Source organism: Scyliorhinus canicula, chromosome 11, assembly GCF_902713615.1.
Source record: "Scyliorhinus canicula chromosome 11, sScyCan1.1, whole genome shotgun sequence".
Classification (NCBI taxonomy): Eukaryota; Metazoa; Chordata; class Chondrichthyes; order Carcharhiniformes; family Scyliorhinidae; genus Scyliorhinus; species Scyliorhinus canicula.
The window spans coordinates 27,467,438-27,493,244 of record NC_052156.1 but is presented as its reverse complement, the minus strand read 5'-3'; the positions used below and the strand labels follow the sequence as shown (position 1 = coordinate 27,493,244).

The 25,807-nt window shown below is 46.3% G+C and overlaps 1 protein-coding gene across 2 annotated transcripts in view; it reads left to right on the top strand.

Moving 5' to 3' along the window:
• The window catches only part of shisa10.1 (shisa family member 10, tandem duplicate 1), a 107,176-nt gene extending 82,146 nt beyond the window's left edge, over positions 1-25,030 (top strand). For both annotated transcript variants that reach the window (XM_038812645.1, XM_038812646.1), the window contains 3 exons: positions 8,664-8,782; positions 16,302-16,610; positions 24,469-25,030. In XM_038812645.1, the coding sequence (XP_038668573.1) occupies positions 8,664-8,782; positions 16,302-16,610; positions 24,469-24,611 (571 nt within the window). In that variant the 3' untranslated portion in view covers positions 24,612-25,030. The remainder of the gene's footprint in view (positions 1-8,663; positions 8,783-16,301; positions 16,611-24,468) is intronic.
• Positions 25,031-25,807: the final 777 nt, after the last annotated feature.

Genomic DNA, 25,807 nt, shown 5'->3' with positions numbered 1-25,807 from the left:
TGATGGTGAAACCTCCAAAGCTCACTTTCGGTTGCTGCATGGCCATCATTGTAGCCGTTATCTGCGTTGACCTGAGGCCTCTGCCCAAGTGTCATTGGCCAAGACCTCTGCAGATAACCCTTGTCATCCAAGAGCCAACCTCTCACCAGAGAGAGCGCCTCAAAGGTGCTGGGGACCGATCAGTGCACCAGGATGTACGGCTGGTGGTCACACCGCTAACTGCACATTCAAGGGGTGGAAAACCCTTCCTATTGATGAAGAGCACCCCCTATTGAGTGGATGTTTATGGGGGACATGCGTGCCATCAATCAGCCTCTGGACCTGGGGCATGCCAGCGATGGCAGCAAATTCTGCTGCCCGGGCATCCTGGCTTGGGCCAGGTTGATGTCAACAAGACTAATGATAAATGCTGGAAACGGCAAGATTTTAGTCCACGAGTCACAATTTACCCCAAAAGGTGGCCATGTTATTGGTGATCTGTCACAGTGCGGATGTACCTGTGTGCGGATGTCTGAGAGATCCCAGACAGGTTCCCACTCGGCCCCTGGAAAGATCTAGACACCATCACGTTGATGGCCACCGGGAGCGGGTATCTTCCTCCAAACCCCCGCAGCCGGCACTGGAGCCTCACCGGCTGGCTCTTGCTGTCATGGGGCAGGCTCCTCTTGTGCAGGGTCCTTCCCGAGCAGGCCCTCTGCCTCCAACCTCTGTGTGTCTGTAATGACAGCTGTGGTAAGCATTTCTGGCTGTATTCCAAAATTCATTCTCTGCAGGGCGGTAAAGAGAAGGCATGTTAGCAAGATGAGTATTCCCTTCCCCATCCAAATCCAACCATGGTGACCCTGACTTGCGCTTCAGTTGCACCTTCCGCATGTCCCCCCTCAAACCCACACCCGATCCTCGGCCTTCCACCTCCCCCCCCCCCACCTGTCCCCAGACGTGAGTGACACCGGAAAACCTCTGTCCTCACCAGCTGTCCCTGTCAACAGGGTTACTAGTGGCTGCCACAACCTGTGTCACCGATAGGCTCTGCAACCCCTGTCCTGTTTCTCAGTGGGGTCCACTGTGGGTGTCCTCATTGGGTGGGCCGTGTGTTAGCCTGACAGCAGGGTTGTACCTCATTGTGCAGTGAAGAAGGTCACTGTGTGACACCAATCGCCTCCATTCTTAGAGGCTTGTGTATGGGCAGGTCCTACAGATGGGGGTGAATGAGGGAAATGTACACCTGCTGGAGCTGAGCCGCAGTGTGATGTGGGTCCTGGGTGTGACACAGGTTGTGACAACCTGGGAGCAGGGTGGATGGGAGCGGGGCTGCGGTGGACAGGCAGGGCTTGGAGACAGCTGGTGGACCTGCGGAGTGGGCTAGCTGATAGAGCAGCCAGAAGCCTGTAACTTGTACCAAATGGGTGCATTTAAAACAGCAATGGCAGCCTGAGCCATTTCTTAACCATTACTCTGTGGTATGGCTTTTCTTTTAGCAAAACTGAGAGAGATGCTCCTGCTCTAGCCTTCTAAATGAACTGCTTCTAGAAGAGCTTTGAGAGCTCCTTCTTTCTCAATATTTATCGTCAACTGCAATCAAATTAGCTAAACATAAACCTAAAAGCTTCTCTACCTAACAAGGCCCCGGATGCTAAGCAATCACTGCTGGGTTATTTACTCTTCACACCATAGCCCTCTCTAAGCATAATAGTAGCACAGTTGAGTTCCCTGATCCCGAAGGGGAGACAACCGGAATCCACGAAGCGGTGAGCAAGCCACTACACACCCTAGCCAAGGCAGCCACACCCCAACAGGCAGAGCAATTTTTAACATTTTTAAAACTTTGCTTACCTTCTCTCTCTCTCTCTCCTGGCGCCCAGTCCCTGTTTGTAAATAGCTAGAGTAAACGCGCCCGCGTGACTTGCACCAGAGAGGGGTGGAACATCGCAGAGGTCTGGACCGTAGTGAGTCAAGTACACTAATCAAATCTGCCACCCCTGCCACGGACCGCAAACCTCATTATCACCACCAGTGAGGGACCGGAGCATGGCGCCTGAATTGGCGCCAGTCACGGACCTCCATTTTGGCCTGTTGCCCGATTCTCTGCCCGAGGGCAGTTCATGAGGTGGAGAATTTCGCCTTTGTTTCTCAGAGTTGCATTATTCTGTTCGAGAAAATGAGTGACGTGCTTGCCTTGTTCTGGCGACAATAGACTATTGTACATAAAACATTTAATATGCATCTCACATTGTCTAATGTCACACCATAGCTGCATGATTTAGTTAATGACAGCAGTGACATGTAGAAAATTTTAACATGGTTGTGAGCAACGATGCTTCAACCCCAGCATGCATTATTGACCACCACAACTTCAGTGCAAGCATGGCGATTTACTCTGTCAGATTGTTAGGAAAATAAAGGTAGTTTTAAAGGATTTATATTTGTATTGGTAAACATTAGAAATTAGGTATAGTTTTGGGGGGGGGGGGGTTTAATTTATTGTTTCTGTGCCTGGAAGAGTAAAATCTATAGGTAGATTAATGCTGGACAAAGGTGTTTGTATGTGATGGGGTTGGTACAGTTCCAACTGTGTTTCCATTATGCTTAGAGAGGGCTACGGTGAGAAGAGTAAATAACCCAGTAGTGATTGCTTAGCATCTGGGGTAAAGAAGCTTTTATGTTTATGTTTAGCTAATTTGATTGCAGTTGGCGATAGATAGTGAGAGAGAGGGCAGCTCTCAATCAGTTGGTTTAGAATGCTAGATGAGGAGCATCCCTCTCAGTTTTGCTAAAACAAAAAGCCATACCATGGAGTAAGCAAGTGCAGAGATCTGAACAGCAGCTAGTTAAAGAAACCAGAGAAATGAAGAGAAGTTTCCAAGAAGTCTGAGGTTAAGACCAAGCTGAAAATAAGGCTGAGACACCAGAGAGATATCTGAAGTGAATATCAGGTTTGTGAGATTTTATTACAGCCTGTGTAACATGAGATGAAAAAACTATGGAAATTGCTGGCTGGATCTTGGGAGTTTGTGTAAAAGCAGTTAAAACGAAGGAAACCTGAAGGGATTGGTCCCTTCCATCCTAGACTGGATTCGTTGTTAAAAGTGGAGTGGAAGCTTTGTTTAAAAGTGTCACTTGGATAAGGTGCTCTGGATTTCGGAATGCAAACCACTATGGGAAAGCATGAGTTTGAGAGAAGATTTTAAAGCATGTTTTAGGGAGTGGAATTTGAAAACTCTCACATGACAGTCATGTGGGGGAATTTTGAGGAGAAATCCAAAAACATTCATTTGGGGTTCAGAGTGAAGAGTGTATTTCCCAGAAACATTTTATGTGCTTGTGTCAGTGAGACCATTGTAGATTAGGATGTACTTTATAATCTGTGTTAATCCTCCATCTTCTGTGTAATTGTTAAATTAAAGGGAAATAAAGGCGTATTGGATCCTAATCCAATTTTTTCATGTTTAGTATTTTTTTTCTTGTTGTTAAAACTAATTACCGGTCCCGTGACACTCTTTCTCAAAATTTTATTTTAATAAGTAAACGTTCTTGGGCGTGATTCTCCGCCGGCGGGATGCTCTGTTTTGCCAGCGCTCGGGGGTTTCCCAACGGCATGGGACTGTCCCACAATGGGAAACCCCATTGACCAGCCGGCGTAATGGAGCGTCCCGCCCATTGTCTTTTGAGCCAGGGTTCAATTCGTACCAGTTGTGCCATTAACTGAGATTGTCACAGGATCAGCCAGCTCAAATGGATTTGGCATCTCAAAACACGGCAGGTGCAACAAGCACAAGGGCTGGACAAAAATGCTGCCTTACCCCCAACACTGAGAAATCCACTGAGTTCAAAAATTCTGGTCGTGATTTAGGACATACTGGCTTATGTGTGTTTTTTCATTCCATTTTTGTTTTTAATATTCTAGCATCTTCCCAGTGGTTAAATAGGATACGCTCTGAAAATCCTCCCATGATTTCAATGCACCAATTGATAAACAACCCTTTGCTTTGCACACAGATCAGGGAGGAGATTGTGAATTTGACTATGTGAACAAATAGAGGGAAGAAAATGTTACATTTTTACAGCACCATTCACCACCTCAGGACATTCTAACGTGCTTGACAGTCAATTAAGCAATTTTGAAGTGCAGTTAATAATCTTGATTATAATCTTTATTGTCACAAGTAGGCTTACATTAACACTGCAATGAAGTTACCGTGAAAAGCCCCTAGTCGCCACATTCCGGCGCCTGTTCGGGTACACTGAGGGAGAATTCAGAATGTCCAAATTACCTAACAGCACATCTTTTGGGACTTGTGGGAGGAAACCGGAGCACCCGGAGGAAACCCACGCAGACACTGGGAGAACATACAGGCTCCGCACAGTGACCCAAGCGAACTTGGAACCCTGGCGCTGTGAAGCAGTAGTGCTTACCACTGTGCTACCATGCTGCCCACTTTGGGGATGCCGCACTGTTTTGGGGGTCACTTGTTCGCTGCTGACCACAACATCCAGGTCTATTTCCCAGTTTGTAATGGATTAACGATGGGGGAGCTACCAGATTTAGTGCATTAGAGAAAAGGAAAACAAATTGAAAGGCAATTTTGAGCCATTGCTTAGAAAGCCCGTGTGAAATTATACATGTCATTTTTTGTGAAAAGATCTTTGAAAATATCGTAAAAGCTCCTCTTTGTTGCAAATGTTTAGGTTTTTTTCAAGCATGTGCAAATGCCCCAATGACAGCAAAGACAAAGCGTTCTGCCCTTTTAAACTTCATTTCCAAATATCCCGGTGTGACAACATTCAAAATTCACTACTGAATACACAAGTGATATTTGCTGGACTGTTAATACTGTACCAGAAGGTTTGATGCAACTTGGAAGTATGTATTAACTTACTGTTGCAATGTAGGAAATGTGGTACAGCGACCTCCCACAACCAGCAATGTGATGATGTTCGTGTTCTTGATTGAGGGATAAATATTGGCTAATCCACCAGGGACCAGGGATAGTCCGCCTCCTCTTCTCCAAAATAATGCCATGGGATGCATTGGTGTGTCAGCCTAGATTGTTGCACTCAAGTCCTGGAGTGGGACTTGAACCCTCAACTTTCTGATTCAGAGACCGAGTATTGGTCTCCTTATTCAAGGAAGGATGTAAATGCACTGGAAGGAGTGCAAGAAGGTTTATCAAAGTAATACCTGGAATCGGTGGGTTGTCTTATGAGGAAAGGTTGGTCAGACTAGGTTTGTATCCATTGGAGTTTAGAAGAGTAAGGTGACTTGATTGACTTGAATTCTGAGAGGTCTTGACAGGATCGATATGGAGAGGATGTTTCCTCTTGTGGGAGAACCTAGTACTAGGGGCCATTGTTTAAAAGTAAGGCATTGCCCATTTAGGACAGAGATGAGGAGAATTTTCTCTCTCCGAGTTGTGAGCCTTTGGAACTCTCTTCCTCAAGAGACAGTAGAATCAGAGTCTTAGAATATTTTTAAGGCAGAGGTAGAAAGATTCCGAATGAACAAGGGGGTGAAAGGTTATAGCGGAGGGGGTGAAATGTTATAGTGAATAGGTGGGAGAGTGGAGTTGATGTTACAATAAGATCAACCATGGTCGAATTGAATGGTGGAGCAGGCTTGGAATGGCTGAGTGGCCTACATCCGAATTCACATGTATGTAGGCGTGTTAAGCAACTGGGCCAAGGCTTGACACTTTTTTTGTCACAGTTTACACAATTATGCACAGTGAAACAAGTAGACTTTGTCCACCTTTCGTTTTGGTGTCGGTTGTGTCCATGGGCAGGATTCTCCCAGCCCCGCGCCAGGCCGGAGAAACCCCACAACCGTGCCCCGATGCCGGCATGCGATTCTCCGCGGAGCAGAAAATTGGCGCCGGCGCATTTGGCACGGCACCGGTCGCGGGCCACCGATTCTCCGGCCCGAATGGGCCGAGCGGCCGCTCTAAAAAGGCAGTGTCCTGCCGGCACCATCCAAACCTGGTCGCAGCCGGCTGGAATTCTGCGCGCAGGGTCAGGGGGTGGCCTGTGCGGGGTGGGGGAGGGGGGGGCTCCGACCCCAGGGAGGGCCTCCGATGGGGCCTGGCCAGCGATCAGGGCCCACCAATTGGTGGGCCAGCCTCTTGCACCCTGGGCCTATTTTCTTATGCGCCGGCCCCTGAACTCCCGCGCCATGTTGTGTCGGGGCCGGCACGTTGAGGGAGGCCACCGCGCATGCGCGGTTGGCGGGGCACACAGATCGTGCCGGGATAGGAGGCTGGAGTGGAGTGAACTGCTCCAGCGCCGTGCTGGTCCCCTGTAGGGGCCAGAATCGGTACTCCCAGCGGCTTGTTCACGCCGTCGTGAAATGCAACGGCGTTTCTGATGGCAAGGACACTCTGCCGCCGAATGGGAGAATCCCGTCCCACATACTTTTAAGATTGTAGAGTATGTGTTGAACACTAATAGAATCATAGAGAATGCAGTAGGCCTTGATTGTCCGGTGCCTACAGCGAGAGCATTTTTTTGGCCTAGCTGTAGCAGTTTGTAATTCTGGACAATGTTCCTTTTAATGCACCGGAACCGTTGTAGATGAAGAGATCGCCGCCTATTTAGTGGATGAAATAATGAGTGACAGGTGGCTTTTAATGTGATAAGTGTCATGTCATCCAAATATATCAAGGTTTTTATATTTCTCTTCCAATCTGTGGGTCCCATTTTGCATTGAGCCAGTGGGTTATGGTATTGGGTGCAACTCAGTCTCGTGGAATACAACGGTTGCCTCCCCTTACAGCGATGTCACCACCGTTAATATGTGCAGGCCTGACACATCCAAAGTCTTTATCTAATCCATATGAAAGTAGCAACACTGAAATTAAAACAGTAAATCAATATAATTATACAAAACAAATTATATGTTACCAATGAGACAAAGGAAACATTCAATGTGCTGGCAGATACAGGTCATTAGTATTCCAGGGTTATCCAGGTGTTTACTATAGCTCTAAGCAGAGGCAGTGGGAGCCCTGTCTGAAATCCTGCTCATCTTAGACCCATGGAAGTCAGGCTCAACCAGGTCCAGGATCAGATTCATCATGGGGCCCTTCACTCTTATGCTCCATGTTAGCAAAAATAATCGGGAGAGACTAAAAAGACTGGGTGCTGGTCAGAAAAAGATGCATGTGATTGTCATCTATTAAATTTTTAAAAATAGATTTGAGGCTGCAGGGTTGTCATAAAATGGGTTATAGTGATCTTCCCATTGAATTTACAGGGCAATATATTTAGAATATTGAATGCATTTATAGATGCCTTAACTTTGTAACAGCATTGAATCCTGAGCGTTACGGACTCTGGTGATTTCTTGCGAGAGGAATTGTTTGGCATGTAGATGAATCAGATCGTGTGTCCAAGTAATAATTTCACACAACTGTTGAATGGTCAGTAAGTAAAACAAGCTCTCATCAAATCAAATAGTTTATATTGTGATCGACTGTTTTTAAAATAAACAGTTGAGCATCCAATAGCCGTATAATGTCCCATAGTTCAGGTGGTACATATTGCTGGTGGGAGCAAAAGAATGTCGTCTGTAGAAAGCCACCTAATCAGAATCGAGGTTTGTTACTTCAGCAACTTTAGAATTTTCACAAAGATTTTCCATGGTCATGTTATCTTTCAGGAAGGTAAATCTAACGAGACATCGTGATCTGGGTCTCGCCCTCACTGGCGGGACCCAGATTTGCAGATTTAAGAGAGCAGTTAGCCTCACTTAAATATGTCTGTGCCAGAGTCTCGCAGGGCCCAGGATTGAACGCCCACAGCTGGGAGACTTCACCATGATGCCATTTAGCACTGATCCACACAAACGTGGACCAGGCGACAGGGAGCCCCCGGATGGCCGGGCTTTGGGCTGGGTGGTACCCTGACCCTCCTGCACCTGGGCAGCCTGGCACTACCACCTGGGCACCCTGGCAGTACCACCCGGGCACCCTCACCGGGGTGGGCCGGGGGGGGGGGGGGGGGTGTGTGGTCCGGAAGCCATAGTGGGTGATTGAGAGATCGGGGCGGCATTTAGAAATGGTACCCCAGGGGTGGCATGTCACGCAGTGGTTAGCACTGGGACTGCGACGCTGAGGACCCGGGTTTGAATCCTGGCCCTGGGTCACTGTCCGTGTGGAGTTTGCACATTCTCCACATGTCTGCGTGTTTTTCACCACCACAACCCAAAGATGGGCTGGTTAGGTGGATTGGCCATGCTAAATTGCCCCTTAATTGGAAAAGAAAAATAGTTGGCTACTCTAAGTTTTTTTTTTAAAGAAATAGCACCCCGATCTCTGTGGGAAATTAAGGTAAGTGCGGCCTTGACGGGGCACACCTTGTCGAGGTCTGAAAAAAGAACCCCATTTGATAGCAGGGTCATTCCTGCCGCTGTAGGCGCTGGGAAACACCCTCCTAAACGCACCCAGAATGACATTCTGTTTTTTTCACCATTAAATGGCTCTCAGTGTCTACATCGTGCTCGTACTATACTGATGTTCTGAAACTGTAAATATTTTAACATTTTAGATTTTTATTTTACAGCTTTAGTCTTTAATAGACTCGAGAAATAAATGTTGTGCTTTACAACTAATTCTTCACAGTGATGATCCACAATTCCTTTGCTAACCTGCTGTGTTTTGCTTTTCTTTCAGTTTCGGCTCGGTTGTTGCAATCGGAGTGAGCTTTTTCGGGATTTTCCTTTTCTCGCTGGTGCTCTGTTTATGCTGCCCTTGTTGTCTGCTGTATAAAATGGCGCGAAGAGGACGTCAGCGTAAGTATTCCAGAATTATGGTTAAAGGGAGTTCCTTGAACTTGTTGTTGTTTAGCTGTAGATATGCTTTTTCACCAAAACTACAAAGAGTAATGAGAAATATACAGACAGTGGTACGCTGGACATGATATATTCTCTCTTATATCCAAAACCACAGAATACCTTATTTCTATTTGGAATAAAGTTGAGCGTAAAATTGTAATGGATTAGGATGGTCATTTCATCCGTCTAATTCTTCATCCAGGTAGAAAGGACAAAGCTGCAATCAAGAAAAGAGTGTTGAACTATATAATCAAAACAACAGAATTGCAGCTTTGCGTTGGCTGCATATGTTCAGCATTGAGTGTACCAAAAGTTCTAGATCTCTTTCAGCTTCATCTTTCACCACTCCAGCTCTTCGTGGAGTATATATGTCACCTCTGCTTTCTCGCTTGAAATGCAACAAATCCCTACGCCTACATCCCCCGAGTTCTAGAAGAGGTAGCCGCAGAGATGGTGGATGCCCTGGTTATGATTTTCTAAAATTCCCTAGATTCTAGAGTCGTCGCTGTAGATTGGAAGTCAGCAAATGAAACACTTGTTAAGAAAGGAAGGAGAGTGAGAACAGGGAACTACAGGCCAATTAGTCTAGCATTAAGTGACGGTCAAATGCTGGCTATTATTATTAAGGACATCTTAACACTGCACTTGGAAAAGAGTATGGTCATGCAAGGTCTGCATGATTTTCCTATTGGGAAAATTTAAGAGAATTTTATGAAGATATAACTCATAAATTAAAGGTAACTGGTAGATTCAACTAACTTGGATTCCCAGAATGCATTTGATGAGGTGCCACATAGATGATTAATATATATAATAAGGACTAGTGGAGTTGGGGGTTATATATGGCATGGATAGAGGATTGCTTAATGGGCAGGCACAGTGACCTGGAGATTAATTGTTTATTTCTTTAGACCTCGGGACTGTCCTGGAGAGTTGGCAAGCCTAATTTACACTGATGCAAATCTGGCATTATGGCTGCACACTTACTTCAAATATAGGGGGTTGGATTCTCCAACCCGCCACATCACATTTCTGCCCTGACTTGCCGGCGGGATTCTCCATTACGCCAGCCGGTCAATTGCGTTTCCCATTGTGGTGCAGCTCCAGGGTGCCAGGAAACCCCTGGGCGCCGGCAAAACGGAGAATCCCACAGGCAGAGAATCCTACCCAGGCTTTTTTGTCACATTTGTCTCTTTACTGTACATCATAGAATCCCTATTGTGCAGAAGAAGACCATTCAGCCCATCAAGTCTACACTTGAGGCTCAATCTCCCACCCTATCCCTATCCCTATACCATAACCCCCACCTAACCATTGCACATTAAGGGACTAGAATGGCCAATTCACCTAACCTGCACATCTTTGAACTGTGGAATGGAACCAGAGCACCCGGAGGAAACCCACTCAGACACGGGGAGAATGTGCAAACTCGACCCAGACAGTCACCCACGGTTGGAATCGAACCCGGGTCCCTGGCGCTGTGAGGCAGTGGTGCTTGCTACTGTGGCGCCCAATGAATTCATTCAATTTTTAGTATCACTGGCAAAGGGAATGATCGTGTTCCCCACACTGATGAAGTCAGGAAACTAAAACATTTTATGAACAATATTTGTCTAAAGTGTAGGCTTCCCGGGGGATTACTTTCTGTTGCCAATGCTACATATGGATCAGCAGGTTTTCGTGCTTGCACAGAGGAAGCAGTTTATATGAGGGTCAAGTTACAACGCCAGATAACCTCCCATGTATACAGGGCGGAACTTTAACCGAAACCAGAAATTGTGTGGGAATGTTGAATAGTAAACATTTAACTTTCAATAAGGATAATAAAACAGGATGTTGGTGGCTTTGGGTTTATAAAAGTGGAACAAGAGAATTCCTTTGTTCCTGATCATGATGTGGAGATGCCGGCGTTGGACTGGGGTGAGCACAGTAAGAAGTCTTACAACACCAGGTTAAAGTCCAACAGGTTTGTTTCAAACACGAGCTTTCGGAGCACGGCTCCTTCTTCACCTGAAGAAGGAGCCGTGCTCCGAAAGCTCGTGTTTGAAACAAACCTGTTGGACTTTAACCTGGTGTTGTAAGACTTCTTACTTTGTTCCTGATGGCATCAATAGGAGCCTGTTCTATACCCCTTAAAAACAACCAAGCTGTATGACTTTTTATCCCGAGCACTCTCCATATTTCCAAATGTTTTGGGCCGTACTCATGGGGGAAAACATTACGTCACTGAACATAGTGGATCACAAGCTGGTGGCTTCCTGAATGGGTGACTCATTGTGACTCATTCAGCTGAATCTACGTATGCTGCTTCAGTTGGCATAACCTGGAAAATATTTCACTTTAGTAGGAGCCTGTGAGAACTGGCACAATTTTCAGGAATAACATTCCATCTCATTGATCCATTTTAATTATTTAACCAAGAGGAATATAGTACAGAAGTTCAGTTGTACTCTAAGAAGTTCAGATGAAGAAAGGTTGAGTAGATTAGGATTGTTTTCGTTGGAAAGACGGAGGTTGAGGGGGGACCTGATTGAGGTCTACAAAATTATGAGAGGTATGGACAGGGTGGACAGCAACAAGCTTTTCCCAAGAGTGGGGGTGTCAGTTACAAGGGGTCATGATTTCAAGGTGAGAGGGGGAAAGTTTAAGGGAGATGTGCGTGGAAAGCTTTTTACGCAGAGGGTGGTGGGTGCCTGGAACGCTTTGCCAGCGGAGGTGGTAGAGGCGGGCATGATAGCATCATTTAAGAAGCATCTAGACAGGTATATGAATGGGCGGGAACAGAGGGAAGTAGACCTTGGAAAATAGGAGACAGGTTTAGATAAAGGATCTGGATCGGCGCAGGCTGGGAGGGCCTTGTATTATAATTCTTCAAAGTATGCACAGTAATAAAGTTAAACTAGGTGCCTGTTCTTTATTGGTAACATTGGTTAGACTTGCAGTGCAAGAAAGAATTCTCTCTCCAAGCATTGAATTTGTCAACATCTGACACCTTTCTTAAACTTGTTCTTGGACACTGACGATGAAAGAGCTTGGTCTCATGGTTTTCATAGCTTCAGGACACCCAGAGGACTTCTAAACCAACAAAGTATTTTTCAACTTTAATAACTTTTGTGATACACAGTCAATTTTCACCAGGCATTCGACCCATAAATAGCAATAAGAGAATCTTTTAATTTTTTTTAAGGAACAATTTAACGTGGCCAATCCACCTAACCTGCACATCTTTGGGGTTGTGGGGGTGAAACCCATGCAGACACGAGGACAATGTGCAAACTCCACACGGACAGTGACCCGGGGCCGGGATGGAACCCGGGTCTTCACCGCCATAGGCAGCAGTGCTAACCACTATGCCACCTTGCCGCCCGCAATAAGTGAAATAAACAGATGATCTGTCTTTAGTCAGGTGAGATAGAGCAAGGGGAACAAGCTACATTTTAAATGTGGAAGCAGGGTCTTTCACCAAAAGCCTCAATTCCACCTCCCAAATATTACTTACATTTCTGCCTGCCTCACCCACTTAAACTTTCAAGTGCACCCTGCTCACCTACAGATTGGGTATATCTCGCCAAACTTCTAAATTCCATTCATTCCAACCACTCTAGATTTCCACTGGCCATATCCTCTCTCACACAAAGTCTCAGCTTCCGCCTCAGCCTTGTACCGGTTAACACATAATGCTTCCGCTGCTTCTGTGCAACACCTGCGACCTTGCTCTACCCTAGCTCTGTACCTTCCTTGAGATCTGCTTCACTGCTTGCACCCTATACTTTTGTTATTTCCCCCTCTTTCTGTTTCCTCCCCACTGCAGCATTGGTGGAATAATGTTCAGCCGTTTCACTCTGGAACTTCCTTCACACACACCTCCCACCTTAATTAAGTTACACCTTCAGTTCCCGTAACAGCCTCCCCGAACAGGCGCCGGAATGTGGCGACTAGGGGCTTTTCACAGTAACTTCATTTGAAGCCTACTCGTGACAATAAGCGATTTTCATTTTTCATTTCATTTCAGTAGCTTCCTACAATAAAACTGTCTCCTAAACAGCATTGCCAGCCACTTCTCTGAACTTCCTGTCTTTCTGAAACTATCCGCTGCATCTAGGGTGCAATATAAATGCAGGTAATAGTGGGGCAGTTCATGAATGGAATGTGAATTGCCGAATTTAGGGGCAAAGGGTAGTTTGAAATTGTTTAAGTCAATGGCCACAAAATTTCAATCGGGTCATTCTGCCAATGAATGTGTAGTGGGGTGAGCCGTGAATTGAGAGAGTGAGACCCTTTCTCAAATTACCCAATCATTTTTTTTTTCAATTAAGGGACAATTTAGCATGGCCAATCTACCTACCCTGCACATCCTTGGGTTCTGGGGGTGAAATCCATGCAGACACAGGGAGAATGTGCAAACTCCACACTGTGACCCAGGATCGAACCCAGGTCCTCAGCGCCATAGGCAGCTGTGCTACCCACTGCGCCACCGTGCCGTCTCTTTCTCAAATTATGGGGGTCAAGATTATTTGTATATAGGTAGCAGATGCATCAGCAGTACACATACACCGACAAAGCTATAGGAGGCCAAACATTGGTAAAGCCAAAGTACGAGATGTAGTGGACTACATTGGAATCAGGATTATGCTTGGGAACAGAAGGAAGAAGTGAGGAATATGATTGTTTTATGGGCTTTTTGTGACTCCTTGGAAGAACAAATCAGGAGCAATAAACTCTTTTAGGATCCATTCAGCTGGTAATCATCTTCTCAGCAGGGCGGAGCAGCAGATCTCATTTAACCACAGCGCAGTTGCGTCCCGCCAGTAAATGGCTTCAAGAGTAAGTTTGAGCACAGACTAGTGTACTGTAGGTTGCAGTTGATTACGAGGAATGTATGCTATGTCGTAAAGTGCAGCTTAGCAACTTGCATTAATTATGGACACTAACTTATGAAGAAACAATGGTCACTTGTTTCGAAAGGAGTGGAGTGGGGGGAGGGGTGGGATGTTTAAGAGGGGGTGGGATGTTTGGGGAGTTGGTGTGGATTATTAAAGATCCTGTGTACATTTAAATTGGGTTAAAATGTTGCACCGACCACAACAGGGGTGATTTTCTATTTCAGTGAAAGGAAATAGGAAGGCGTGTGTGTTTTGTTTTGTAAACTTTTATTATGTAACCAGTTGGTTTAGAGACATTCTATTAACTCAGTTTGTCTGCTTGGTAAGCATTATGAAGTCTCGTCAAGGTTAATTTCTATTGCTGTGAATCTTAAGAGTCATTGCGACACCATAAACTTAGCAAATGAACATATCAACCAAGCTGTTACATCAGTAATTCCGGAATAGAATAAAAACAGAAAATGCTGGGAGAACGTAGCAGGTCTGGCAGCATCTGTGGAGAGAGAAACAGACAAGTCTGCTGGCTCTTCCTATGTGATCGTCAGCTTTTTGTACCTTTTGTTAAGTATTCCCTGGTGTGGGTGGATTGTAGTGTTTTACGCTCAAAATGGACACTTCTCAGCCACTTTCAATTAATAAGGTGAACTTTGAACTCATCATAAATAATGATGTGCCCACTGAATATAATGAAGGGAAAATAGAACTGAATCACCATTTTGACAGGGCATGCATAAAATTAAATAGAATCCATGGGAGTGCGTTCGAGGCTCACTCAGAATTTAAATGATTATTTTTAGTGGCTATAGGATTACATTTGAACACCATGGTGAAATTTGAGATTTAATCCAGTGTATTTGTTCATGCGATATAGACTAACCACATTGCAGTCAGAAACTACTCCTTAATCCTGGATAAACCTGTGGCAATTATTTGGATCACAGTTCTTGTTCTCTGGTTGGACGTGATTACTCATCAACAAGGCAAACAATTGATATTCATCGGAGCAGCCATAATCTGATAAATCACTTTGAGCTCTATGATCCTGTAGCTTTTTAACATCTTGACCTCCAGCGACTGGATGCAAATCTAGTCCACGTGGATGCTGGCTTGAAGCATACTGTTTAGCAGTTTGAATCCCGTTTCTATTCAATTTGGTCCACATCACAAACTGTTACTTTAGCTCAAATTGATATTAAACTGTCAGTTTCACCTATGTACTTTTTTTTAATACCAAAGGTTTTGGTGCCATCTCTACTCTGCATTCAACTAAAATTTAGTACACAAAACTGTTGAATCTCTTCCCACTCAATCTTTGTCCATGGCTATGAACCATGACCAGATTGGATAAAGATAGGGCAGCACGGTGGTGCAGTGGGTAGCATTGCTGCCTCACGGCGCCGAGGTCCCAGGTTCGATCCCGGCCCTGGGTTACTCTCCGTGTGGAGTTTGCACATTCTCCCCGTGTTTGCGTGGGTTTCGCCCCCACAGCCCAAAGATGTGCAGATACATGGATTGGCCACGTTAAATTGCCCCTTAATTGAAAAAAAATTGAATTGGGTACTCTAAATTTATTTTTTTAAAAGTTGGATAAGGATAGGAGATATCCGGGCGGCATGGTGGCACAGTGGTTAGCACTGCTGCCTCACGGCGGCGTCGAGGATCCAAGTTCAATCCCAGTCCCGGGTCACTGTCCGTGTGGAGTTTGCATATTCTCCCCGTGTCTACGTGCGTATCACCCTCACAAACCCAAAGATGTGCAGGGTAGATGGATCAACACACTAAATTACCCCTTCATTGGCGGGAAAAAAAGAATTGGGTACTCTAAATTTATTTTTTTAAAAGTAGGCTCGTGACAAACTTTGACCCCTGGAGAGAGTTGACATCCAGAAGCCGAAAAATGCCAATTCTAATTCAGACTACTAAAAACTGGTGAAGGGGAGACAAATAAACAAGTCCTTTCCACTGAATTTAGTGGACCAAGTAAGATGCAGCACAGTAGCATTGTGGTTAGCACAATTGCTTCACAGCTCCAGGGGCCTAGGTTCGATTCTCCGCTGGGTCACACTCTTTGCGGAGTCTGCACATTCTCCCCATGTGTGCGTGGGTGCTCCGGTTTCCTCCTACAGTCCAAAGATGTGCAGGTTAGGCGGATTGGCCATGCTAAATTGCCCTTAGTGTCCAAAATTGCCCTTAGTGTTGGGTGGGGTTATTGGGTTATGGGGATAGGGTAGAGGTGTGGACCTTGGGGAGGGTGCTCTTTCCAAGAGCCGGTGCAGACTCGATGGGCCGAATGGCCTCCTTCTGCACTGTAAATTCTGTGAACTATGAAAAAAATGCTCTTAAATCTACCGTAGTTGCAATGCTCTGTCTAATGGGGCAGATTGAAAAGGAGAGATTGTAACATGGTTTGAGTTAACAGCAGCCTACGCCCCATCCCTGGCTATCTTTTATTTTTGGGAGGAATGTTTTGCATTCAACATGACTGTGTTCTTCACCATTCTCCAGGACCATTTTCCTTTTAGCAAATTTGATGATAAAAGCTTCATTTTACTTTTAACAAACTAACTGATGATTTTGTCTATCGTTCTCTGTAGCTGTTGTTACAAGTTCAACTACAACTACGGTGGTACAGTCTGCGTATCCACAGCAACCACAAGTACCAGCACAAGGTTTTGTTCCATATCAAGGCTATACTCCTATGCCAGTTCAGCCAGCATCAGCTACAGGCCCTTATCCTGCAAGCGGACCTTATCCGGCAAGCGGACCTTATCCGGCAAGCGGTCCTTATCCTGCAAGTGGTTCCTATCCTCCAAGCGGTCCTTATCCTGCAAGCAGTCCCTATCCACCACCATATCCAACTCCATACTCTGGCCAGCCACCTTCATATCAAGATACTGTGGCAAGTGAGTAAGCTTAATGTAGCAATATGCAGGAATTTACTCATTAAATGCAAGTTTTGTGATGCAGATGTCTGGTTTGTGCACTGGAGAATTTCACTGTACTTCATGGGCAGTGATGGACTTTGTGTTTTGCCGTGGAGTCATTTAAAATACATGCACTCAATAAGTGAGATTGTTAACAGGTTGGCACAAACATGGGCTGGATTCTTCGGTCCCACTGCCTCGTTGTTGGATTCTTTCCTCCCGCCGCTTGTCAATTGGTTTTCCCATTAAAGTCACGCCACACCACTGGGAAACCTGCAGGCAGGGGTGTGCTGTCGGCGGGAACAGAGTCGCAACGGCCAGAGAATTGCGTCCCATGTAAATTTGAAGGACAAGACAAGAGACCAAATATGAACCCAGTTGAATTTTATGTTTTCCACAAGTGTCTATGCTCATATAACTTTGTGTGTTGTGAGTGCAAGCAGAGTGTGACAAATTCCATCACGGTTGGTGTTTTCTGTTATTCATCTTCCTGGTCTTTGCCGCTTGACTTCCTCACAAAAAAACAGCACAGCTTTCCGACTGTTGATCCCCATTCCAATTCTCTTCTCATACCTATTGGTGCATTAAGACAAACCTTCGCACCTTTCCATAGCTAGTAAATCTTGGAACAGGTCACGAGTCTGTCACCAGGGGCTTAAAGTTTGACGGGCACCTCTCCACATCAAGTGTGCCTGACCAGGAGTCTCTGCCACTCTCACCACCAGCCATTGGCATGTTGGAAGGATTTTCAGGTTGACACACTTGGCCATCAAGTCCTGGGAATGGGACTCGAACCAAGAGCTGCTGGCCCAGAGGTAGGGACACTACCCACTGTGCCCCAAAACCCCTTCCCTAATGTTGTGGCTGCCATTTAATATAGTTAGTGATAAGTGGCTGGAACATGAGTACACTTGATCAGTGGTGAAAAGATCATGTGTGAGGCCAAAACTGGGTAAGATGTGAATGGAAAAGCACACTGGGCAGAAAACTGAACTGTATCATTCTGAGATCTTATGGTGCTTATATGTCATCCCATTACCACAATTGAACTGATTGGCTGTAAATATTTCTATTATTGATGTCAACTAATTTTCAACGGCGAGAGAATGTGGGAAAGTTCTAAAATATCTCCAAATGGATGTGTGAAGATTCTGCCACAATGGGCAGCACGGTGGTGCAGTGGGTTAGCCTTGCAGCCTCACGGCGCCGAGGTCCCAGGTTCGATCCCGGCTCTGGGTCACTGTCTGTGTGGAGTTTGCACATTCTACCCGTGTTTGCATGGATTTCACCCCCACAACCTAAATGATGTGCAGGCTAGGTGGATTGGCCACACTAAAAAATTGCCCCTTAATTGGAAAAAATGAATTGGGTACTCTAAAATTTTTTTAAAAGATTCTGCCGCTATTTATGGTTGCCTAAATACATAGTTTGGCCTGGGTCATGAACCCTTAAAGCATTCATTGGAATCTCCTTGTCCACTATTTCAGCAGAGGCATTAAGTTTTTTTTATATGAGATTTCAAACAATCACCTAATAGTGGACAAGGTGTTTCATACATGCTGTTAGCAGGTATAATGGCAAGGTCTTCGCTCACTTAACTTTTGACATTTCCAAAGCTGGATTTAATGCAGCCCGTTGCGATGGGTTAGATGGAGCCAGCCCACTTGGTCACAGCAGCGACCCCAGCTCGAATTCACCCAAGGGTGGAAGGGGTTAACACAGGATTCCCAGCTGCTGGAAGAAGGATGTTGAACAGGGTTATTAATGAACCAATTGGCACCAATTACCTCTGAACACAATTGAGTGGTGGCGCTAGATCAGATGGAGGTCATGTGGCCTTCCTACAGTCTTGGAAGGCTGCCTAGCAACCCCTGCCCGGTTTCCCACTCTGCCGGACTGGGGGACTCCACATTGGTGGGACGGTGATTGGGGTGGGTGATCGCTGAAAGCCACCCCACCAGCCTTGCCTCTGAACTCTCCCTGCTTTCCCCTGGTGATTCTGGTCTTAATGGGTCCCTTGCCACTAGCTGCCACATACCCCTGCAGTTGGCAGCATGAGGATCTGCTGACCTCTGATTGGCTGGCAGCTCTTGCAGGCGGGACTTCCACCACTGGGGGCCTAAAACCCGGGGAAAGACCGACAGTGACCACTTAAGTGCCAGATTCCAAATGGGGCCTCCCACACCCAACTGACGGGTAGTCCGTACCGGTTCTTTGACCAGTGAGCGAGACCCTCATCGTCCCGACAGAATCCCCACCACTGATTCAGTGCAAGTTTTATAATTGTAGTTTCTCTGGTTTTGCAAACTATCAAATGCAAATGCCCCAAATGTCCAAAAGTATTTGACTACATTCCGGTGCTATACACTCTAGTTGCACACCAATTCAATTTGGGGATCTGATTAAATTATGCATTGTGGCAAATCTTTACAAAGCAGCACTCAGCAATGAGCAATGATTATACCTTCAATTTTCCAGCTTAGTGACCAGTTTACTGGATTAATTTGGAAGCATTTATCTATGAACAAAAGCTTTAACATTGATAATATAGTTTTTTTTTAAAGTCATCATAACTAATTTTTCTGAGATATTCAAATGTTACCAAAATAAGATTTCTTTTGGTGTTGGACTTTTTTTTGGTCTAGATTGCCTTGTTACTTTAAACACCAGAGTATACACGGGTAATTGTAACAATGCAGTAACGGGTCTTGATTTTTATTTTTTAAATAATTTTTATTGAAAAATTTTGAATTTATACAACAATAACGCACCATAGTAAAATACCAAAAATAACAATAATATTAACAATCATAAACATTCGCCCCACCTCCATGAACAACACACCATTTTAACAACAATGCAAATTAACACAATATAAAGTTACAGAATAGACACTACGATAAGGAACACCCCCCCCCCCCCCCCCCCCCCCCCCCCCGGGCTGCTGCTGCTATTGACCAAGTTACCTATCTTTGAGCCAGGAAGTCTAGAAAAGGCTGCCATCGTTTATAGAACCCTTGTATTGATCCTCTCAGGGCAAATTTGACCCTTTCCAATTTTATAAATCCCGTCATGTCACTGATCCAGGTCTCCACACTTGGGGGCCTTGCATCCTTCCACTGTAGCAGAATCCTTCGTCGGGCTACTACGGACGCAAAGGCCAGGACACCGGCCTTTCGCCTCCTGCACTCCCGGCTCTACCGCAACTCCAAAAATCGCGAGTCCCCAACCTGGTTTGACCCTGGATCCAACCACCCTCGACACCGTCCCCGCCACCCCCTTCCAGAATTCTTCCAGTGCTGGGCATGCCCAGAACATATGGGTGTGGTTCGCTGGACTCCCCGAACATCTGGTGCACCTGTCCTCACCCCCAAAGAACCTACTCATCCTAGTCCCGGACATGTGGGCCCGGTGCAGCACCTTAAATTGGATGAGACTAAGCCTCGCACATGAGGAGGGAGAGTTGACTCTCTCCAAGGCATCCGCCCAAGTCCCGTCCTCTATCTGCTCCCCAAGTTCCTCCTCCCATTTAGCCTTCAGCTCCTCCACTGACTACTCCTTCACCTCCTGCATTACCTTATAGATGTCAGACACCTTCCCCTCTCCGACCCACACCCCCGAAAGCACTCTGTCCATCGTCCCCCGCGACGGCAGCAGAGGGAATCCCTCTACCTGTCGCCTAGCAAACGCCTTTACCTGCAAGTATCTGAACATGTTCCCTTGGGGAAGGCCAAATTTATCTTCCAGTTCCCCCAGGCCCGCAAACCTCCCGCCAATAAACAGGTCCCTCAATTTGCTGATGCCCGCCCTTTGCCACCCCCTAAATGTAACGGGTCTTTATTAAGACACACATACTTCATGATACTGCTGTATGAAGCTCATACCCACTTCATATGCTAATTTTACCTCGGAGCTTTACATTTTGCTACAATCAGGTGAGGAGGGTTCGACTGGCTCTCCTTTTAACCCACTCCTCGTTTGACTGTAACAGGTTTTTTGCGACAAGGATATGTTTATCAATTCAGTGAGTATTTAACTGCTTATGTGCCATGATCATGAACAGAGCAAATCAAGAAGGTTTTCTTGAGTTTAACAAAGAAAGGGGTTAGCTTCATTGTGTTAAATCCGGCCTAACTAAAATAATAAATACACTCCAACTTTCATGTATACGCACACACACTTTAACTTCTCAAAGACACACAAACAAAGTGAGGAAGGGTAGATTAATCGAAGTAGAGTTCAGAGAAATAATAAGGGTACACGGTCTATGGAGTTTGATGGCTTTGGGATGAATTTAATGGCCCTGCTGTTTTTTGTCATGACTGGAATTGAAAGATGTAGCCGGCTGATATGGCTGTCTCTGGAGACAGACGTTGCAGGGTTGATTTTCTTCAAGCTGTTTCTGTCTGCAGCAGAGATATCTCTGGGTGGTCATTTATTTATTTTTGAATTTAGAGTACCCAATTCATTTTTACCAATTAAGGGGCAATTTAGCGTGGCCAATCCATCTAGCCTGCACATTTTTGGGCTGTGGGGGCGAAACCCACGCAAACACGGGGAGAATGTGCAAACTCCACACAGACCCAGAGCCGAAATCGAACCTGGGACCTCGGTGCCGTGAGGCCACAGTTCTAACCCATTGTGCCACCGTGCTGCCCCTTCCCTGGGTGGTCACGGTCAGCCAACAGGGTTCGAAGTTTCCAAGATGGGTTGGAGACCGAGAGGGAGGTAGAGGAGGCCCCCACTCTGAGGGTTTTCTCTCGTCAGCGTCTGAACTGCTAAGGTTTCTTACTGCAAAGAAAGGCGAAGCTTAAACACACACGCACACACAGGTTGGGCCTGTCACATTACCGGCACCCAGTGATTCAAGTATGGTCATTACTGGTGTATTTCCCCTTGTAACCTAAACAGTTTGTGCCTGGGAATTCCCCCCCTTTTTAGCAAGGGACCCATTGGTCAAGTGATTGGATTTAAGGTTTATTGCTTGATGAGTTCATGTCTGGAAACCCTCCTCTGCCCAGGGCACTTTTACTCATTGTGTGTTGATCCCAGGACATTGAGGTAGTTGGGTATTGTGAACTCCCGTTCCTATATCTGGACCCTTAAGCATTTATCACCCGTCCGAACCATGTCTGCAAAGGTGACAGTGGGCAACCATTTTGAACCACTGTAGCATGTATATTTTTTTAGAGTTCTGGGCCGGGATTCTCCCCTACCCGGCGGGGCGGGGAGACCCAGCGTGATGGAGTGGCGTGAACCACTCCGGCGTCGGGCCGCCCCAAAGGTGCAGAAGTCTCCGCACCTTTAGGGGCCAAGTCCTAACATTGAGGGGCTAGGCCCACGCCGGAGTGGTTGGCGCTCCGCTGGCTGGCGTGGACGGCCTTTGGTGCCACGCCATCCGGGGCCGAAGGGACTTTGCCGGCAGGCGGAAGTCCGCCCATGCGACGGAGCGTCAGCGGCTGCTGATGACATCTCCGCGCATGCACGGGGTGAAGACCATGGCGAAGACAGAAGGAAAAGAGTGCCCCCACGGCACACAGGCCCGCCCGCCGATCAGTGGGCCCCGATCGCGGGCCAGGGCACCGTGGGGGCACCCCCCCAGGGCCAGATCGCCCCGCGCCCCCCCCCCCCCCCCCCCCCCCCCCCCCCAAGGACTCTGGAGCCCACTCATGCCGCCTGCTCCTGCCGGTAAGATTGGTGGTTTCATTCACGCCGGCGGAAGAGGCTTGACAGCGGCGGGACTTCGGCCCATCATGGGCCGGAGTCCCGCTGGGGTGGGGGACCCGTCGACCAGCGCGGAGCAATTCCCGCCCCTGCCGAATCTCTGGTGGCGGAGAATTCGGGACACGACAGGGGCGGGATTGACGCCGGCCCCCGGCGATTCTCCGACGGGGGGGGGGGGGTCGGAGAATCCCGCCCCTGATACAAGACAGTGACTTGCTTGGGAAATGGTGGCGTAGTGGTATTGTCACTGGACTAGTAAACCAGAGGCCCAGAGTAATGCTCTGGGGACCTAGGTTCAAATCCCGTCACTGCAGATGGTGAATTTTGAATTCAATAAAACAAATCTGGAATTAAAAGACTAATGATGATCATGAAAACCCATCTGGTTCACTAATGTTCTTTAGGGAAGGATATCTGTCGTCCTTACCTGTTCTGGCCCACATGTGACTCCAGACCCACTAAATGTGGTTGACTCTTAACTGCCCCCTCAAGGGCAATTAGGGATGGGCAATAAATGTTGGCACGGCCTGCGGTGTCCATGTCCCATGAACACATTTTTTTAAAGTTGTGAGTCAGTCAGCCACATCGGTGTGGGAGAGGAATCACAGGTAGATCCGGCCGGGAACAAGGTTACAGGTTTTCTTCTGTAAAGGACATTAATGGATCTGTTGAGTTTTTAGAACAACATGAAAGCTTTGTGGTCACTTTTATTGATGCCTGCTTTCTATCTGCATATTTCTTTTGAAACTCGATTCAAATTCACAAACTGCTGCTGTGGAATTTGAACTTACCTCCTCTGGATTGCTCGTCCAGATTTTTGAATTACCAATCCATTAAAATAACTAGGAACCTTAATCACCGATCAGGTTGGAGCAACAGTTTGATTACTGCTCTTGCTGCAGTGTGTCCCCAGTGTACTTACAATCACGACTGCAAGTTCCAATAATATTTAAAGGATTTTGGGTTGGGGCGTCTTTTTGAGGATTCATGAAGATTTATGTTCTCCCACGAGTTCTGTCTTCCTGCTCCCCACTGACTGTCCTTGTCGCGAGATATTTTGAGGAAATTGAGTGCGTAGCTTTTCATTTTTCTGTTTAACAAGCCCGTAGGGAGCACAGCGGTTAGCACAGTTGCTTCACAGCACCAGGGTCCCAGGTTCGATTCCGGCTTGCGTCACTGTCTGCGCGGAGTCTGCACGTTCTCCCCTTGTCTGCGTGGGTTTCCTCCCACAACTGCCAAAAAACATGCTTGCTCGGTGAATTGGACATTCTGAATTCTCATTCAGTGTACCCGAACAGGTGCCGGAAATTGGTTACTAGGGTATTTTCTTTCTTTTTTTAAAATAAATTTAGAGTCCCCAATTCATTTTTTCAAATTAAGGGGTAATTTAGCGTGGCCAATCTACCTAGCCTGCACATTTTTGGGTTGTGGGGGCGAAACCCATGTAAACATGGGGAAAATGTGCAAACTCCATACAGATAGTGACCCAGGGCCGGGATCGAACCTGGGACCTCGGCGCCGTGAGGCAGCAGTGCTAACTACTGCGCCACCGTGCTACCCAAACTAGGAGATTTTCACAATAACTTCATTGCAGTGTTAATGATAGCCTACTCGTGATAATAAAAAAGATTATTATTATTAACAAAAACTTGAACTGGAAGGAATCAACAAGTTTACAGTCTGAAAGCCCAGTGTTCTCTGGGATCTCTTTTGCGTTTGGCTGAAGTGGGGTGTGAGCTGGGCAGCAAGTGCACTCTGAATACGGAAAACGGACATGAGTACCCTGCCAAACAGCTGCAAGAATAATGACGCCACGTCAAAAGCAAATGAATATATTGAGGACAATAGGACTGGCAACAGACGAAACAATGTGACACGAGTATTGAGGCTGTGCATTGCACTACTGGAATTGATGATTTTAAAGTAGAAACCATGTTTACTGATAAAAAGAGGTTAGATAAGTGGTTCAAGGAAAAGGGAATAAAGGGTCATGGGAATGAGGCAACAGCAAGAAATGATTGGTCTGAATCACCTGTCTCTCAGTAGTAATTTTGACAGAGAAATGCATTCGCTATATATTCAGCACCAATGTTCTCTTCCCTTCTTATTTCAGCTAGTGCGAGTGCACCATATCCAGGACAACCATCCTACGCTGCCGCACAGCCACCGTACAATCCTGCCTCTCAGCCACCGTACAATCCCGCCTCTCAGCCACCGTACAATCCCGCTTATGGAACTCCAGAGAAGTTACATTAGTAAACATGTGGCCAATTCGATTTGTCAAGTGCATTTACTGATCTCTCTTAGCCTGTAACTATTTTATACAGGGTGAACGCTGGAGAGGAATTATCTTGTAAGCATTTCAAACATGTTCAGCAGTTAACTGTAAATTAGTTATGTTTAAAAGAGTTTATTTTTTTTCTCCCCTCCTCATTTCCTTGACCGAGGAGATGTGAAGTCTGTTTTACCTCGGTTATCTTAATTTTTCCAACACTTTTCGATAAACCAGAGGTAGCACAACTTTGTTTTGTATATTCAAAAAGAAAGAAAAAAAAAGGTTGCTTGGAGCTATCTTTCATTGCAAACATAGGTGTTTTGATATCTGCTTTATTTCCCCTTCTATGAAGGCTACCGCTTCACTACTTGCCATTAAAGATGTCTCTTTTGCGAGTGGCTGCTTTTGCATCATTTCTTTTAAAAGAGAGGAAATTAAAATGTGTTGTGGCTCGCATTATTTTGTGTTTGCTGTTTGGTTCTCATAGATTCTTGTCTGTATACTGGAAGCAGGGATAAACCACAGCTGCGTGACTCTTATTCTAAAAAAAATAGGGAGAAAGGAAAGGCTAGCCTTGAGGATTTCCATTTTCCTTTTGTAAGTTTACCTCTGCCTTTCCTTCCTTCTTCCTGGATGCGTGTGGCACAATTCTCTTTGGTGACCAAACTGAAGAGCAGTTCTTTGTAAGGATATTCTGCTTTTCACATCTCGGGCTTTTTGATTTTCTGCCCAAGCAGAAGGATCCAAACAGTTGTTGGTAATACCTGAAAGTGCAGACAAGCAGACAGCCCTCATTGGTTGGACCTCATCGAAGTAAAGCAGGCTGAGGCTCCAAACTGTTGCATATGTGCCCCCCCCCCCTCCCCCCATCGCAAGCTTAGTTGTTGCCGCACAAGGATGGAGGGCAAATGAAAGAAGCAGTGTGGCAGGGATTCTCGGGTCTCATCCGTGACGGGGCCCGTTTCGAACGAGAATGGAAAATTTGGTGTTCAAGCCCAAATGCCGTTCACTCTCAGCGGGGCCGGCAAGTCCCTACCGCAAACGAGGAGGGAAGATTTTGGCCGCAGTAGCAACTGAACCCGCTCCACTTCTAGCAGTGCGCTGTAAAGTAGCACTGCAGTACCTTTCAGCCTGATCTCTCAAGGGAGCATGACGAGCTGCACAAGGAGGCTGAAAA